At 46.0% G+C, this 17076-nt stretch overlaps 1 protein-coding gene across 3 annotated transcripts in view; it reads right to left on the bottom strand.

The window, feature by feature from the left end:
* Nucleotides 1-665: 665 nt before the first annotated feature.
* Nucleotides 666-17076, bottom strand: part of LOC105477798 (RuvB like AAA ATPase 1) — an 80173-nt gene continuing 63762 nt past the window's right edge. For all 3 annotated transcript variants that reach the window (XM_011734587.3, XM_011734585.3, XM_011734586.3), the window contains exons 8-11: nt 16852-17050; nt 7577-7679; nt 2323-2414; nt 666-1267 (exon numbers count right to left, since the gene is read on the bottom strand). In XM_011734587.3, coding sequence (XP_011732889.1) covers nt 1108-1267; nt 2323-2414; nt 7577-7679; nt 16852-17050 — 554 coding nt within the window. In that variant the 3' untranslated portion in view covers nt 666-1107. The remainder of the gene's footprint in view (nt 1268-2322; nt 2415-7576; nt 7680-16851; nt 17051-17076) is intronic.

The following is a 17076-nucleotide window of genomic DNA, read 5'->3' as shown; positions in this document are numbered from 1 at the left end:
CAGAGATGCGGCCAGAGAGATGGGGACACATCAGAGGGACACACGAGCCAACTGACAGAGCTCTCACTGGCCAAAGCTGGCTCAATTTGAGCAACAAAATAAATCTACTAAAGTATACGATGAACTTCCATGAGTCCATTCTGATACAATCTTCCATGCAGAATCCCAAATAATTTTGGTAAATACTCAGTTCTCTAGAGGTGAGCATAACCGCCACCCTTTAGGTGTGGGCTGCACATAGTGACTTCCTTCCAAAGAAATCAGTATGGAAAGGCAGCACAGAGTAACTTTACAGTGAGAAGACCCCACAAACATGACCTCAGCCATCAAGGGTCAAGGTCACCATCAACGATGAGTCATGTTGTTAGCATGTGACGAGAACCACACATGGTATGATGTGATGAGAACTGCATTTCACCTCTGTATTTTCCTCTCCATAACCCACAATCCCAGTCTACTCATGAGAAAAGCATCAGACAAACCCCAACTGAGGGATGTTCTACAGAATACCTGATCAGTCCTCCTCAAAACTGTCAGGGTCATCAAGAACAAGGAAAATGTAAGAAAATGTCACAGCCAAGAGGCATCTAAGGAGACATGACAACTAGTTGTAATGGGTTATCCCGGATGGGATCCTGAGACAGAAAAAGGACATTAGGTAAAACTGAGAAAATGTGAATGCAGTATAATAATGCATCGGTATTGGTCATTCACCGTGACAAATGTGCTATCTGATGTAACATGTTAACAAGAAGGGAAACTGGGTACAAGATACATGGGAACTCCCTATGGTATGTTCACAATGACTCTACAACTAAAACTGTTCTGCAAAGTTTATTTTTAAAAAACTTAGAATAGAGAGAGAGAGATCAAAATAACCTATGAAGATTTATAGAAAACACACCAGCTAAGGAAGGGTTCTTTCAAAGCAACCACAGGAACAGTTATGATAATTTAAAAAGAAATGCTTTCCACACTGAACTGACAGTGCTGTAGACCACGCCCTGAGTGGGGACGGCAGCCCCAAGCCCAGGGGCGAGCGCCCACAGGCCAGACCCAGGCCAGACACACCTGGGGAGTCTCTTGCTGCTGAAAACCTCAGCCATCTCACTTCATGTACTTATCCTGCTGATCAGCCAGGATTTTGGCAGAGGACTTGGCATCATAGAAAAGCTCACTGATCTCTTCGACGTGCTCTTTCTCGATGCTGTCCTTCCCGTTGATTTTAGCAAGCAAGTTGGCCGGGGTCAGCAGCTGCACTGAGTACCTAGAGTGGACAGAGGCCAGGGCTGGAGTGAAACTGGGGCCACCGAAGCCCCTTCCCCCAAATCAGCAGGCAGCACTGACACCAGGAGCAGAGCCCAGTGCTAGGCTTGTGCCAGCTGATATGAGCACAGAAAAGGGGAGACAAAGTTGTCACTTCTCAGAGAGCTGTAGTCATTACCCCATCAGAGAGGGGCCAGGAGCCACCAAGAAGACATAAGTGCTATTCCCCAAATCTTTAGTACAGTCTACAAATCCTCCAATAGGAAGTAACATCACTGCTACTGGAAAAGGACTGCAAACTTAAATGTATACAGGTGTCCAACAGATAGGGATATTTAACATGGCAGGGAAACAAAAACACAGCCAGCTGGAAGTACATGCCCATCCAAAGCAATGAAGACTCTGCCGTTTTAAAAAGTACCCCTTCATCCAAACCTCATAGCTTGCATTTCTGCCTTCAACCTCAGGAACAAGAACTGACTAAAGGGATGTAGGGAAGGGCTGAGGACTGTGAAGCAATGATTTTACAATGAGTCAGGCCACTGTGAAGGGACATGCTCTGCAGGTCCTGCCTTTGAGTTGCTGGAGAACTGTCTATGTCTGCGCTCCTCCCTGGCTCTCCATACCCACCACCCAGACATTTTTTATTTGCTTGATGGTTAAATAAATCAAAAAAGTTAAAGATTTACCAGGCCTCATAACATCACTGGGAGAACAGGAGCCAGGGCCCTGGCTAATTAGCTGCCACATGGTCCCTACTCTCTAATTCTAGCATCTTCTCTGCCACAAGAAGGCCCAGGGTCAAAGCACTCTCCACCAGAGGGGAGCATCTGCTGCAGGCCACAGGGACTTCACCCTTACTCTAGCTTGTTAAACACCGTCAGATAAATCCTCTGCATTTGAAACTCAAGTGCCCTGGCACCCATCACGCCAGGAAGAGCAGATGGACACAGTCCTGTGCCCTAAGAAGGGATCTGCCTTTATTGTCCAGAATGACCCCAGTGAGAGCCCTGGCTGTGCTGGGGAGGCCCCGGCAGGCCCAGGGTACTGGCTCACCTCAGTGTCGTCTTGGTGCCAATCTCCCCCAGGTGGTTCAGTGCCTCCTCACTGATGTTGATTCCCTCCGTCTGGGCACGGATTTTAATGATCTTTTAAAGGAGAAAAAACATGATCAACAGTGACTGACCTCAAGTGTCCCATTTCTAAAGTGCTTTAAAGACAATGTTGCTCAGTATTTCTCACGGTGCAGCATAAGAGAAATCAAGACCTGGGCTGGTGGGCAGGAAGCAAACGCCTGCCCAGCACTGCCGGCCCGGCACCCTCCAGGGGGCATGTGCAGCCCCACAGTATGCATGAATAGCATCACAGCCAGTATGCTGTGTTCAACTGACTCAAGTGTGGCTGGTGCCCCAGGAGGTGTGCAGCTTCCAAGTGGCTCACTCTTGCCTCCATGTCCTTCCCTCCCCTGTCACCAGGCAGAGAACTGGGGCCTCTTCTAACCTACCCTGGGCTCCCACAAGGGCTCTAACCTACCTCTCCAGCATGGGCACTACCACCTACAAGCACTCAGGCAAGAAGAGACATTTTTTATTTGCTTGATAAATATGATGGTTAAATAAATCAAAAAAGTTACTTTTAAAGATTTACCAGGCCTCATAACATCACCGGGAGATATCTAATCTATCAAGAAGAGGCTGACGCTTGTTGCAGTTTGAAGATCTTGGTAGAGTTGGAGGGGAGGCAGGCTGTTGGCGGGGATGCTGTAACACGGTGGACCAGGATCCTGCAGGCGTACCAGCACTGAGTGATAAGGGGCAGCCGGGATAATGATGTTGTGTGTTGTGGAGCTGAGATAACTGCAGGACTTCGAGCCGCATATAATACAGGAATTTTTCACTTTGGCAGCTTCGTAAACAAGATATCAAGAAGCCCTTGTTGAAATTAAAGCCATAAAAGCACACCCAGTGTAGAGGCACAGGAGCTGGGAAAGACTGAGTCCCAGCTTCAGCCTTCCAGGAGGGAGGAGAGCCAGAGCTTTACTGAGGTGGCCACATCAAGCCTCGCTTGTCAGCTCTCCAGGCTGGGACCCTGCGGGCAGGAGCTGCAGGGGTGGGGAGCCCAGTTTCTGATGATCCTGGCTGGGCTGGGGGGACAGCACGTCGGCTGCCCATAGATGGGAAAGGCCTTGGAAAGCACCAGCAGGCCAGAGCGGCTGCAATGAGCCGGGTGAGGGTGAAGTGCTTGGCCAGCAAACACTCTGGGGAGGCAGCCCCTCCACCCACAGCCACCACTGCTACAAGGTGCTGTCTGAAGTCTTCCCTTTTGTCAAGATGGGCTCAGAACTCAGATCTTTGTACAAAATGTGCTGATTTTGGCCGGACGCAGTGGCTCACGCCTGTAATCCCAGCACTTTGGGAGGCCGAGGCAGGTGGATCATCTGAGGTCAGGAGTTTAAGACCAGCCTGACCAATATGGCAAAACCCCATCTCTACTAAAAAGACAAAAATTAGTTGGGTGTGGTGGCACATGCCTGTAATCCCAGCTACTTGGGACGCTGAGACAGGAGAATCGCTTGAACCCGGGAGGTGGAGGTTGCAGTGAGCTGAGATTGTGCCATGGCACTCCAGTCCGGGCAACAAGAGAGAAACTCCGTCTCCAAAAAAAAAAAAAAGGTCCTGATTTCTAGATGTCAGCAACTTGTTCAAATATTTCACAAACACTGCATAGGCCACATGAAACTTATCTGCTGGGCTCATGGGTGAACTGCCAGGGTGTGAGCTCCACTGAAACAATCTTAGCTTGTGCAGGAGGAGTTCCACTGTTTGAGATTCAAAGCTAAATGCAGCTGGGCAGAGAGGGGCCCTCTGAAGTTACTGGATGGTACAAGGACAATCAAGAAAAGGAAATGGGGGTGACTCCCTGCTCCATCAACAAAACTCCCCTCTGAACACAGCTTCAAGGTAAAAAAGGCTTCTTACTCACAGCTGGGACTGAGGAAACTGCCAGGTCCTGCCAAGAAAAATGTCCCCAGAGGACCTTCTGAAACTCCAGGGAGATGCAAATATTGAATCCTGGAGCCTGGTCACAGGAGACAGCTTCAGCCTAAGCGTCTCCCCTTCAGTGAGCTGCACTGAATCTGCGGCTCAGCTTCCAGAATGTCAGGGACACTCTGCTCTCTCTCTCACTAGAGCAGGTCAAAGCAATCGTGAGAGCGTCCGTCTCAAGCTGCTCGAAAACGGACAATTCATAAATGAGATCTTTAATCATTTAATAACCTGCAGGGATAGTTTATGAGGGTGTCGTCTTGGATTGCAGAGTACACAAGTTACATCGAGTTTGTTTAAAAACCTAGCCCAGGCTCCAGTAAAAATGCTGAGGTTATTGCCTGGGCCAGTGGGAACAAAGCCACAAGTCCTGACAGAAAGCCTGAGGAGAGGCCCTCCTGACTAAGCCAAGATAGCCCTAGCCCAGAGCTGGCCTGGCAAGTCACTGTTCTAGAAGCACAGTGCAGAACATTCCAGCCTGCTTGGGCCAGGAGCTCTGGGTTCGAATGGCAGCAGCAAGGGTGAATTAGCTCTGAGTGGTAGTCCTGACTCTGCTGCTTACTCTCCACATGGCCACAGGGCCCTCATTCTTGGAGCCTCCAACATTGGCTATTGCGAAGCTGTTGTACGTTGTACGTAGAGGACCCTAGAGGGTACCTATGAAGCACACAAAGCTATGAATACAGTAATAACAACAGCAATGGGAAGGATGGGAGGGCCCGTTATTGCCAATACCTCACGAATTCTAATGACAATCTTGCAAAGCAGGGAGCAGATCTTCCACTTAACAGAGAAGGTAGAGGCTCAGTGAGATGCACCAAATTGCTCAAGTCATTCAGTAGGCAAATGATGGCCTCAAAATACTCCTGGTGTCTCTGGTCCTGACCACATCTGTGCTGGGCTGCCTTTTTTGGCGGGACACACGGGGTTTTAGACCCAAAAGTAAGGTGCTATGTCCTGCAGTAAGAATGGGCCAAGAATTGCCTAGGACTCTGTTTCTGCTTCTGCTTCTGTTCAGTGAATGCCTTGGCTTCAACCTGGCAGTCACCCAAGAGCAAGACACCCTTACTTGGCAATGAGGCCAAGATGAGATGGTCATTGACACCATCTCCTAAATAACATATACAATTGCTACTATGAACCATAACTGCTTCAGTAATTTGCCAGTGCTGGTTACGAAGGGAGATCCGTGACTCTCCTGATGCATCCCTACAGCACTCCTGCATGTGGTCAATAAGAGATGCCGGCAGGTCCACGCTGGACCTCCAGCCATGGGAGAGTAGCTGAAGTGCTGGGAAAGGCCCACCCCAAGGAGAGGCCCTGACTGCTCCAAAGGAAAGATCCTGCTCACAAACTGCCAGAGGAAAGCCACCTCACGAATCCTGATGACAATGACATGAGAGATTTCTAGCAGCAGGGAAGTTGAGTGGCACAGTGATTAAGAACACAGGTTTCTGGATCAGAAAGCCTGAATTACAGCCAGTCCTGTTACCTGCTAGTCACTGACTAATGTTATGAACTTGGGCAAATTAGTTACCCTAGGTCTCAGTGTCCTCATCTGTCTTTTTTTGAGACAGGGTCTCACTCTGTTGGAGTGCAGTGGCACCATCACAGCTCACTGCAGCCTCGACCTCCTGGGCTAAAGCGATCCTCTCACCTCAGCCTCCCAAGTAGCTGGGACTACAGGCACACATCACCACACCTGGCTAACTTTTTATGTTTTGTTGAGTAGGGGTGTCGCTATGTGGCCCAGGCTGGTCTCAAACTCCTGAGCTCAAGTGACCCTCCAGCCTCAGCCTCCCAAAGTACTGGGATTACAGGTGTGAGTCACCGTGCCTAGGTAATGTCCTCATCTTTTAAAACTACTGGGTAATGACAGTAGTTCTCCCTGCCTCATGGGTTACTGCGGATCAAATGGAATCAAACTGGCCAGGCATGTCCTGTTCAACACGATGCTTAACAGAGTGCCATGCTCTGGTGAAAAGACAAGGTCCAGGCAAAGTGCATCGAGATGTCACTGCAGCCCCAGCCTGCTCAGCATCTCCAACCATGGCTGCACACCAGAGTCCACCAGAAGAGAACATTTGGGGCAAGGGTGGGCAGGGCAGAGGAAAGAGTGCAGCACATACCACCTCTGAGACACCAATCCAGGGTATGTACCACTGAACAGATGGCCTGGGCTCTGCAGGGCACTGCCTGGTTTTGCATCCTGGACTTACAGCTCCGTGACTCAAATGTAAAAAATAAAACAGATGGTGATCATACGGAATACCTGAAAATACCATTAAGGTGACTAGAAATTCCTAGTCCAATGATTCCAATGCTTGGCACTTAGTTGTGCTCGAGCTGCACATCAAGCAAGAGGCAATTCCTACAGAGACCACTGGGACTGTGGCCCTTTGGATAAAGCCCACGCTCATACATTCCTGTCGTCTCCCAACTCCAAGCCTAACCCAGATTCAGCTCACGCAGACTTATGGGCATGCACCGTGTGCCAGCCACGGAGCTAGATGCTTCCAGGGGTCCTTCAATGAAGCCTCTTATTATACGATCAGTTTCACAAACTCTATCTTCAGGTGCTCTTCTAAGCTGTATGATGCTGTCTCGCCATCACCTCTGTGGACTTGGCAGAAGCCCTCAAGGACTCTATTGCAAAGCCACAGACCTGCCCAGGGGCGGCCTCCAAAGCTGCCGAGAAACTTGTCATTCGTCATGCTGTTTACAACAGACAGGCTCTGCTAGGACACAGGCACTGGCCTCTTCCAGGTCAGGGTGGCTACATTCTATACCCTGCTGGAGCTGGCTTGCTGTTGGTTCAGGTGGAACAGTGAGCCTGGCCTTGTCCTCCGAGTAAAAAAGGCCACAGGCATAGGCTGGCCTGGTCACCAAAAGGCTATCACTAAATCATATTTTATTGCCTCCTTTTTATAGAGCTGGTAGCTTCCCTAATGGCTATCATCAAATTGATTTTTTCACTAACCTTTTCCTAAAGCTTATCAAAGGGGGAACAGCAGAAAAGCGAACAGCCAAGACAGGGAACTGAGCTTCTTTTGACACTTGGGGCAATGTCTAGTTAGCCCAATCCATCTTTCAGATGGGGAGACTGAGACTCTGGAGTAATGTGAATTGCTCGAGGCCAGTAGCTAAGTGGTGAGATGGTGGTGAATGGCAGCCAGATCCAAGCCGCAGATACCGTTCTGCACAGCCATCAGTGAACACTGGGAGCAAATGAGAGAAGACAGCAGGAGGGAAGAAGGGAGGCTCACCTGTTTCATTTCCTGTGGAGTATACAGCATGGTCCGGATTATCATTACTCGGTCCAGAAGGTCAAGAGGGATGCCGTGAGGGGATGTGATGTCCTCAGTGCCTCTGTAAGGGGCAAAATTAATCCCATCACCTAAGCCTCTGTTAGACAAGAAACGACACTGGAAATACAGATCCAGCATTCACAACACAAGCAGCTGGCTAGGCAGCCTAAGAATCAGAGCCAGGACCACAGTAAACAGACTAACCTCCAGTGGCATAAAAACAACTTCAGGCTGGGCGCGGTGGCTCACACCTGTAATGCCAACACTTTGGGAGGCAGAGGCGGGTAGATCACCTGAGGTCAGCAGTTCAAGAACAGCTGGCCAACATGTTAAAACCCTGTCTCTACTAAAAATACAAAAGTTAGCTGGACATGGTGGTACACACCTATAATTCCAGCTACTGGGGAGGCTGAGGCATGGGAATCACCTGAACCCGCGAGGCAGAGGTTGCAGTGAGCTGAGAGTGTACCACTGCACTCCACCCTGAGTGACAGAGTAAGACCCTGTCCCAAAAAGAAAAAAAAAAAACCAACTTCATTATCTTGGTAATCATCAGTATCATAGGAAAACTGGGAAACAGGAAAAAACAATAACTAAAATCATACTCAAAAATAATCATCTAGATATCTGCCAAACTTTCATATATATACAAATTATGTAGTATAATACATAGTATGTACTATATATTACATATAGTACGTATATGTACATATATAACTATATACTATATATAATACTCTATAGCATAATTTTACAAATTATACTAAGTATGCACATATTTTTTTGTTTTTGTCCATGTTGCTTCAGTCTTCTTTGCTTTGTTTTGTTTTGTTTTTGAGACCGGGTCTTGTTCTATGGCCCAGGCTGGAGTGCAGTGGCATGATTCTGGCTTACAGCAGCCCCAGACTCCTGGGCTCAAGGGCTCCTCCCACCTCAGCCTCCCGAGTAGCTTGGAGTACAGGTGTGAGCTACTGCACCTGGCTTGCATCAGTCTTAATACTTATGTTTAATATTTACTTAACAATCCATTAAATATTTTACTTAACCCAAATCGTTAAGCATTTAGGTAGTTTCTCAATTGTTGCTATTATTTTTATTGATATTTTGATGCATACAGTCATAAGCATTTCCTTAGCAACTGTTGTAGTGCCTGACAGAACCCTGAATAGCTACTTGAATGAATAACTATCCTAATTTATTCAGCTACATGAGTTATCTAATCTCACAGGATCATAGCCACTACCAAGTATTCTCATTCTGAAACATTTTGCTATTTTGACAGTTTAGACAAAGAGGGAAAGGTAACACCTTGTTTAAGTTTGCATTTCTTTGATTACTAATGAAGCATTTGAATGTATTCCCATATATATATATTATTTTACTTCTTGTTGAGAAGGATCCAATCCCATCATTTGCCTATTTTTCTCTTGAACCCTTAGCCAAGCCACAGGAATAACAGCCCAGGGGAGGAACCTTGCCAACCCACCAGACCCTGAGGTGCACTGGGCAGTCACTGGTGGCACACGGGGCCAGCCTTCAGCTGGTGTTTGGAAGCCCCATGTGCTGTGGGCTTCTGCCTTGGCCTCTGGGGGTCATAACAACAGAAAGGCTACACTTCTGGCACTCTTAAACTCGTGCAGGATTGTACAGTCTATGGTTATAAGTAATGAATATAACAAAGAATTAGTCATGTCAACTGGATTTGTTAGTATCTGAATATTTGGTTTCAAAAACAAGTAAGGATGCTAAAAATTTAACTTTAGCAAAAATAAAACCTAATTGTTTAAATTCTATCCAGTTAATTGAGGTATAAAAATACGTATTTATGACTGCAAAAATAAAATGCAAACAAAATATATGCTAGCACAGGATGAACCCTGAAGACATGCAAAGTGAAATAAGCCAGAGACAAAAGAACAAATATTTTATGGTTTCTTTATAGGAAATATCTATAGTAGGCAAATTCATAGAGACAGAAATTAGCCAGGCCTGGTGGCATGTGCCTGTAATCCCAGCTACTTCAGAAGGTAAGGCATGAGAATCACTTGAGCCCAGGAGGCAGAGGTTGCAGTGAGCCAAGACTGTGCCACTGCACTCCAGCCTGGGTGACAGAGTGAGACCCTGTATTAAAAGAAAAAAAAAAAAAAAAAAGACAGAAATAAATGAGACGTTACCAGGATCTGAGGGGAGGTAGGATTGGGACTTCGTGCTTAATGGTTACAGAGTTTCTGTTTTTGAGATGATGAAAAAGTTTTGGAAATAGTGGTGATGGTTTTGGAAATAGCGGTGATGGTCATGCCACACTGTGAAGGTCATTAATGCCAATGAATTATACACTTAAAAATAGTTAAAATGGCAAATTTTAGTTACACAAATTTTACCACAATAAAAACAATTCAAAAAGAGAATAAAATGCTACATTAATGAATTGTTAAGTCCAATGCAAAAAAATTAAAATCTTCAAACTAAATATGGAAACAAACTAATAGGAAATACAAATATTAGTTAACTTTAGAAAAAACTTATCTTTTTCCAGCAACAAATGTCTTTTTAAAATTAGGAAGAATTATAAAGATGAAATTCTATCATGATTCAAATCTCAGTATTTGGTGTACCTGTAACCTTCACATTAAGCAAAATAACCTTTTAAAACTACATTTAATTTTTATTTTTTAATTCTATTTAGGCCATAAGTGTTTTTTAAGTCTTATTTGAGAATTCTTTTGGGAATTCTGAGGAAATTGTAAGATCTCAATTTTGCCACATTAAAATATCCCAAGGACAAAAATATCCAACATTCTACACCACCCACGATAAATCACAACAAACATAAAAAGTTTAAAGAAGAAAAGGTTAGAGAAAAATAAAGTAGTCCCAAATCAAACTTCACAAGGACAGAATTTATAGAAATGCATTAATAACATTTCTTATAGTTTTCAAAGTCTATTAAAAGGCTGCCAAGTGGTAAAAAGGAGTTTGATGAGGAGAAAAACAAAAGAAAAGGCTGCTGAGGACTGCTAAGCATTTTTCAGGAATTAAAGACCAAACATTTTTGAGATTTGTCCAAGCTATGAATCTGAAGTAGAAAGTTTCTTCTAGAAACTGTATTAGTGGGAGATGGTTCCAACTGCTGATGCTGCTGAGTGGGCTGGTTGAGTGGAGCCCCCATGTGCCAGCAGCAGTGCTGGGCCATATGCTGACCTCAGCAGGAGCTAGGGAGCGGGGAGTGGGGAGGATCACAGTTTAACAAGGCAGCCATAATGGTAATGTTATAAAACTGTTAATAAGAAGCTGGATAATAATTACATTTTGGTAAATCTGCAGATTTATTCTTGCATCTTAGAAGTTCATTTCTGGCTTTGGCCTCAGTCTACTATTAATTTTAACATTTTACCGTTCAGCAATTGTCCAAACTCAGCCATAAGTGAGCTTCCTCCAGATAGACAGTTTGGAGCTATGAAGCCACAGAACTAAATCTCCTTGGAATCCAATACAGCATTATCTATAGGAGCAAGACAAATGTACTTCTAGAAATGTATCCTACAGATACACCACCACATGTGCAACATGGCTGACTCATTTGTGACTACTTTCCTCTTACAATAACTCTTACAATAACTGTGACACTGTGGATGTTTTGGACCAAATTAATTCTTTTTGAAGGGCTGTCCTATGCATTGCAGGATGTTCAGCAGAATCCTTGGCCTCTACCCACTAGATGCCAGGCACTTCTGAGTAGTGTTAAGTAAAAATGTCTCCAGACATTGCTACATGTCCCCAGTGGAACAAATCTGCCCCTGGTTGAGAATCACTACATAAATGCTTCTTTATGTAATCCTATAACTACAGGGACACAGATAACACAAAGCTTTTCTGCTGACAGAAAGCGCAGTAAAAACACCTCTCTGGGTAATGTGATGGGTAACTCACCTAATATCCACTTAACCTTGGGCTCAGTGGGCACACAGTAAGAGTGCTAAAAAGACAGCCATTTGATTTTCTGATGAGGCTGCCAAAACAATTCAATAAAAAAAGAACAGTCTTTTCAACAAATGGTTCTGGGACAACTGGATATTCACATGCAAAATAATGAAGTTGGACCAACCCCTTCCTTATGCCCTACATGAAAATTAACTACAAATGGATCATAAGCCTACACATAAAAGTCGAAACTATAAAACTCTCAGGAGAAAACACAAGCATAAACCTTTGTGATTTTAGATTAGGCAATGGGTTCTTACACATGAAACCAGAAACACAAACAACAAAAGAAAAAACATAAATTGGACTTCATTGAAATTTAAAACTTGTGTGTGTCAAAAGACACTATCAAGAAACTGAAAAGACAACTCACAGAATAGGATATTTATAAATCATATATAAATGATAAAGATCTAGTATCCAGAATATATAAAGAACTCTTATAATTCGACAACGGAAAGACAAAGAACCTGAATAAAAAATGGGCAAAGAATGTGAATAAACATTTCTCCGAAGACAATATATAAGCAGCCAACAAGCACATGAAAAGACGCTCAACATCCTTAGTCGTTGAGGAAATGCAAATCAAAACCACAATGAGATATTACTTCATTACCCACTAGAATATCTATAATCAAAAAGACAGACAAGTGCTGGCAAGAATGTGGAGAAACTGGGACCTTCATACATTGCTGGTGGGAATGTCAAATGATGCAGATGGCTTTGGAAAACAGCTGGCAGTTCCTTGAAAGGTTAAACAGTTACCACTGGACCCAGCAATTCCACTCCTAGGTACATAACTGAAAGAAATAAAAACCATGTCCACTTAAAAATGTTGCACATAGGCTGGGTGTGGTAGCTCACAGTAATCCTAGCAGTTTGGGAGGCTGAGCCAGGAGGATCCTTGGAGCCCAGGAGTTCAAGACCAGCCTGGTCAACAAAGTGAGATCCCATCATCTCTACTTACAAAAAAAAAAGAAAGAAAGAAAAAAAAAAAAAGTTGTACACAAATGTTCAGAGCAGCATTATCATAATAACCCAACAACCCAATGTCCATCAACTAATGAATGGTTAAATAAGATACACTATTAAATATTCCATATAATAGAATACTATTCAGCTGGAAAAAGAAATAAGTACTACGCATACTACAACATAGATGAACCTTGAAAACATCACGCCAAGTGAAAGAAGCCAGTCACAAAAGACCAGATTATATGGTGCTATTTATACAAAATTTCCAGAAAAATCAAATCTATAGAGACAAAATTGATTAACGGCTGCCGGTAGATGGGGGGTAAGGGTGCAGAAGGGACGGTGACTGTTGATGGGTACAGTTTCTTTTTGGGTTGATGAAAATGTTCTAAAATTGATTGTGGTGATGGCTGCACAACTCTGTGAATACACTAGAAACCACACAAAAAATTGTATTTTGTATGAATTATGTCTCCATAAAGTTGTTTTTGTTTTTTGGTTTTTTTGTTTGTTTGTTTGTTTTTGAAACACTATCTGCCACAGGGTTACACTGAACAGAGACCATACTGTTTCTTTTTTTTTTTTTTTTTTTTGAGACGGAGTCTCGCTCTGTCACCCGAGCTGGAGTGCAGTGGCCGGATCTCAGCTCACTGCAAGCTCCGCCTCCCGGGTTTACGCCATTCTCCTGCCTCAGCCTCCCGAGTAGCTGGGACTACAGGCGCCTGCCACCTCGCCCAGCTAGTTTTTTGTATTTTTTAGTAGAGACGGGGTTTCACCGTGTTAGCCAGGATGGTCTCGATCTCCTGACCTCGTGATCCAGCCGTCTCAGCCTCCCCATACTGTTTCTTAAGTCTTGATGCTTTGGTGCAACAAAGTGACTTTCAGTGAGAAACTCCTACAAGAACTCCTAATCCCAGGGGCTATACCTCAATATGAAAAGAAAATCTCCCAGTTTGCAAGCTGGGATCAGTGCTGGGCTCTCATCTAACAGTTCAGGATCCTGAGCTTGGAAGGGAAGGCACTTCTTACGGTGTCAAGTTAGGCAAGAGCCAGGCAAGCGGGCAACAGAGCTTTGCCTCCCTGTCATCCATGGATGGACCTTTCCCAGAAGGAGTCTGGAGCGTCAAGAGGCCCAGGGACAGGTGCTTCTTCTAGAACGGCTCCCACATCAGCTGTCCACAGGGAGAGGTGACCTAAAGGATTTGGGGGCTGCTTGTCAAGGTCAGGAGGGGCTATAAAGAGGCTTCATGCCTTTCTGGGTTCTCAGAGATCCCTGAGGCCAAGCCATGTCCACAGGGCAGACCAGGCAGGGGCATGAAATCAGCTTCCAAGAGGGCAATACTCTAGGACTGGCCTGGGTGACAACTTTGCACTCACTTTTTCTACTCTTCACATAATTCTGCAAAAAAGGTGCTGATATTCCCATTTCCTGATGAGGATGGTAAGATTCAGAGAGGTCAAGGAACTCGCCTGGGTCATGAGCTTCCACATGACTCCAATGCCTGTAATTTTTCCATGTGGGAACCAGGCTAGTGCTGGAATTCATGCTCCATAAAACACAACAGCCATCAGAGAGTGGGCTCACTTCTGAGGCTCAATCCACAAGGGTCATTTACACAGGGAGGGGTGAGCGGCAAGAAGCTGAGAGGGAGCGTACACCGCCTGGAAAAGAACACTCCTAGAGGCTGCATTTTCACAGTAGTCTGTTGTCAGCATTCAACAGTTTCCCACTGCCATCTCCAGGCAGTACCCCATCAAAGCTCCATCCCCGCTCACAGCCCAGGGGCCACTGGGAAGCAGTGTGGGAGAGCAGTGAGAGCATGGAGTTTGGATCCAGACGTTCCTCTGGGCTCAGGTTCTAGTGGCAATACTTTCTAGCCTATGGCCTGGGCAGGTAACCTCCCATTTGAGTCTGGAGATAACCTCAGCTGCTCACAGGGTTGTCAGGGTGTCCTGGGAGGACATGAGATGGCCCATGTAGAGCGCTCTGGATAGTTTCTGACACAGAGGAAGCCCTCAGTTAGTCACCTCCCTTCCCCCTTCCTTTCCTTGAGAGCTCTAGAGAGCAGATGTGAGTCTGGCGGGTAAGGAAGCCCTGTAGTTCCCCTCTAGGGGTGGAGTCTGTGGGAAGCACGTCAGATGGCTATTATTGTTGGCTATTACTTTTTTCATCACCATGTTGACATTATTATCACCACTACAACAAATTTCCTATTAGAACACAGTGCCAAAATTCTCTTTCAGAGCAAACAACCGAATCTGGGTTGCTTGAACCGACCTGCCTAAAGATCCATGTTCCGAGCGCCTTTCTTCCACTTGGGTAACTGCAGTCTGGCAAGGAGTCTCCACAACCTCTAGCAGCCCTTGATCAAATCAGCCCAGATGGGGCTGGGGTCAAATCTCCCAGGTTTCAGGCTGACCAGAGCTTTGTCTCCACTGAGCAGGTTCTGAGATCAAGGCCACCTTTGTGTGCACCTTAGTCCTGAGTGGGATGGGACTGAGAGACCTTACTTCTGGGGGTGAGAGATGCCAGGCTCTGTAGGCATCTGCTGGGCTGGGTTCCCTACTGTGGAGGGAGAGAAGCCTATTAGCAGAGCTCCCCAGCAGGGGGCACCATCTGTCCAAGGCTGAGCCCTTTCACCAGCTGCACTGTCAGGCTTCAGCCTGGCCTGGCCAAGGCTAAGAAAGTCCAGCCAGCCACAGGCATGCCAGGCATACCAGGCAGAAGGCCCACATGTATCTGTCTCCAGAAGCTGCCCAGGTAGCCAGCCATGCTGGATCTGGCATACACTTTCTCTCCAAGACTTAGGAAGCACTTATGACAGTGGTCTTGTCCAGAGAGCATCATGGACGGGGATTCAGAGTAGCTGCAAGATGCTGCCACATGGACTTGAATCATGCATTTGATTCCTAATTGCAAGTGAAAGAAACCACATGAGTGGGAAGGCCTGTTGCTATACTGCAGTGCTCACAGCACTACAGAACCCCCTCTGTGGGGCCTACCCAGAGCCAGCAACACCAGAGTTTGCATGTTTTTTTTTTTTAATTATTTTTAGAGATGGGGTCTCGCTGTTGCCCAGGTGGGAGTGCAACAGCTATTCACAGGTGCAATCATTGCACACTACAGCCTTAAACTTCCAGCCTCAAGCCATCTTCCTGCCTCAGCCTCCCTAAGAGTACACTACAGGAGTGTACCACTGTGCCCAGCTTGGACAGTCTTAATAATAAAGCTTCTCTATTAAGAGCAAACTAAAATCTTAGATAGGGCCCACCATCATTCAGAGCTGAGTTAGGTAAATCAGCAGTTTTGATTTCAAACTCAGTTTGGCTCCAGCTGTGTCCTGAGATACTCATGGGCCACAGGGTGTCTTTCCAACTCCCACCGCCTCCACTGCCCTGAGCATGCAGCCTCAGGGACTTTGTCCGCACACTACTCTATTGCAGGCTTGAAAAGAGGCCCCTCATTACCCACCTTTGTGCCCCAAGCACCGCAGGGACCAGGCACTAATGTTTAAACAGGATGACAGAAAACCAAAAGAGTAATAAAACTACCAGGTACTGGGAATACTGACACTGGGCTTGAGAGATGGGAAAATGGGATGTTCTCTAGGACCACGAGCCTGGAGAGTGCTTAGGAGAAAAAGCAACCCCAGGAAGGTCCCTGACCCAGCTTTGGGCCAATCTTGGCAGGATGAGCACCATAGGAACACTTGTCTTCAGGGGTCAACATCTGCCCTGCCCAAAGGCAGCCAAAGGGATGGGAAGGAGTGGAGCGGGGGGATGGAAAGAACCAGTGTGGTTCAGAGGTCTGGGCTAGAAAGAAAATGCTGGTTTTGTTATCAGAAGGAGCTGGGTTCTTATCCTGTCTTTTTGATGAGGGACAAGTTATGATTCCAGTTTCCTTATTTGAAAAATGATGTCAATAATGCCTACCTCTCAGAGTGCAGGTGAAGCCTGAAGACGTTCATGTGTATAATGTCATCAAAGGCTAGCCCTGTCTGATCTCACCTTTGTGCACGCCAATTGAATGACCAGATTGTAGTATCACACCCCAGAGATCACATGGGAGACCCTCATCATGAGTGAAAGGGCAGCTGCTGCCTTTGGTGACTAGGGAAATGAGACCAGAGGCAAGCCACTTGGCAGGTTTTCCTTCAAAAACAACGTGACCTCCCCTCATCCCCATTCCACCTCGTGGGGTTTAGCGAGATCCTGAGGAACAAACGAGCCCAGCTGGAAGGTAAAAAAGCCTTGTGGCTGGCAGGCAGCCATCCTACCTGATGACACAGTTGCCTCGGTTGGATGCAAAGATGACGATGGGGGCGATAGAAGACTCCAGAGCGCGGTGCAGGTAGGTGAAGCACTCAATGTCCAGCATGTGGACCTCATCAACAAACAACACACCCGGGACCAGCTCAGCAATGCCCTGGTCGATGTACTTGTTCACCACCTTATTAATCTCCCCTCGAAGTTTGTCTAGGAGATGCAAGGATCGGCAGGCA

Source organism: Macaca nemestrina, chromosome 2, assembly GCF_043159975.1.
Source record: "Macaca nemestrina isolate mMacNem1 chromosome 2, mMacNem.hap1, whole genome shotgun sequence".
In the NCBI taxonomy this organism is placed as follows: Eukaryota; Metazoa; Chordata; class Mammalia; order Primates; family Cercopithecidae; genus Macaca; species Macaca nemestrina.
Note: the sequence above shows the minus strand (reverse complement) of the source record. Positions and strands in the feature narration are given on the sequence as shown.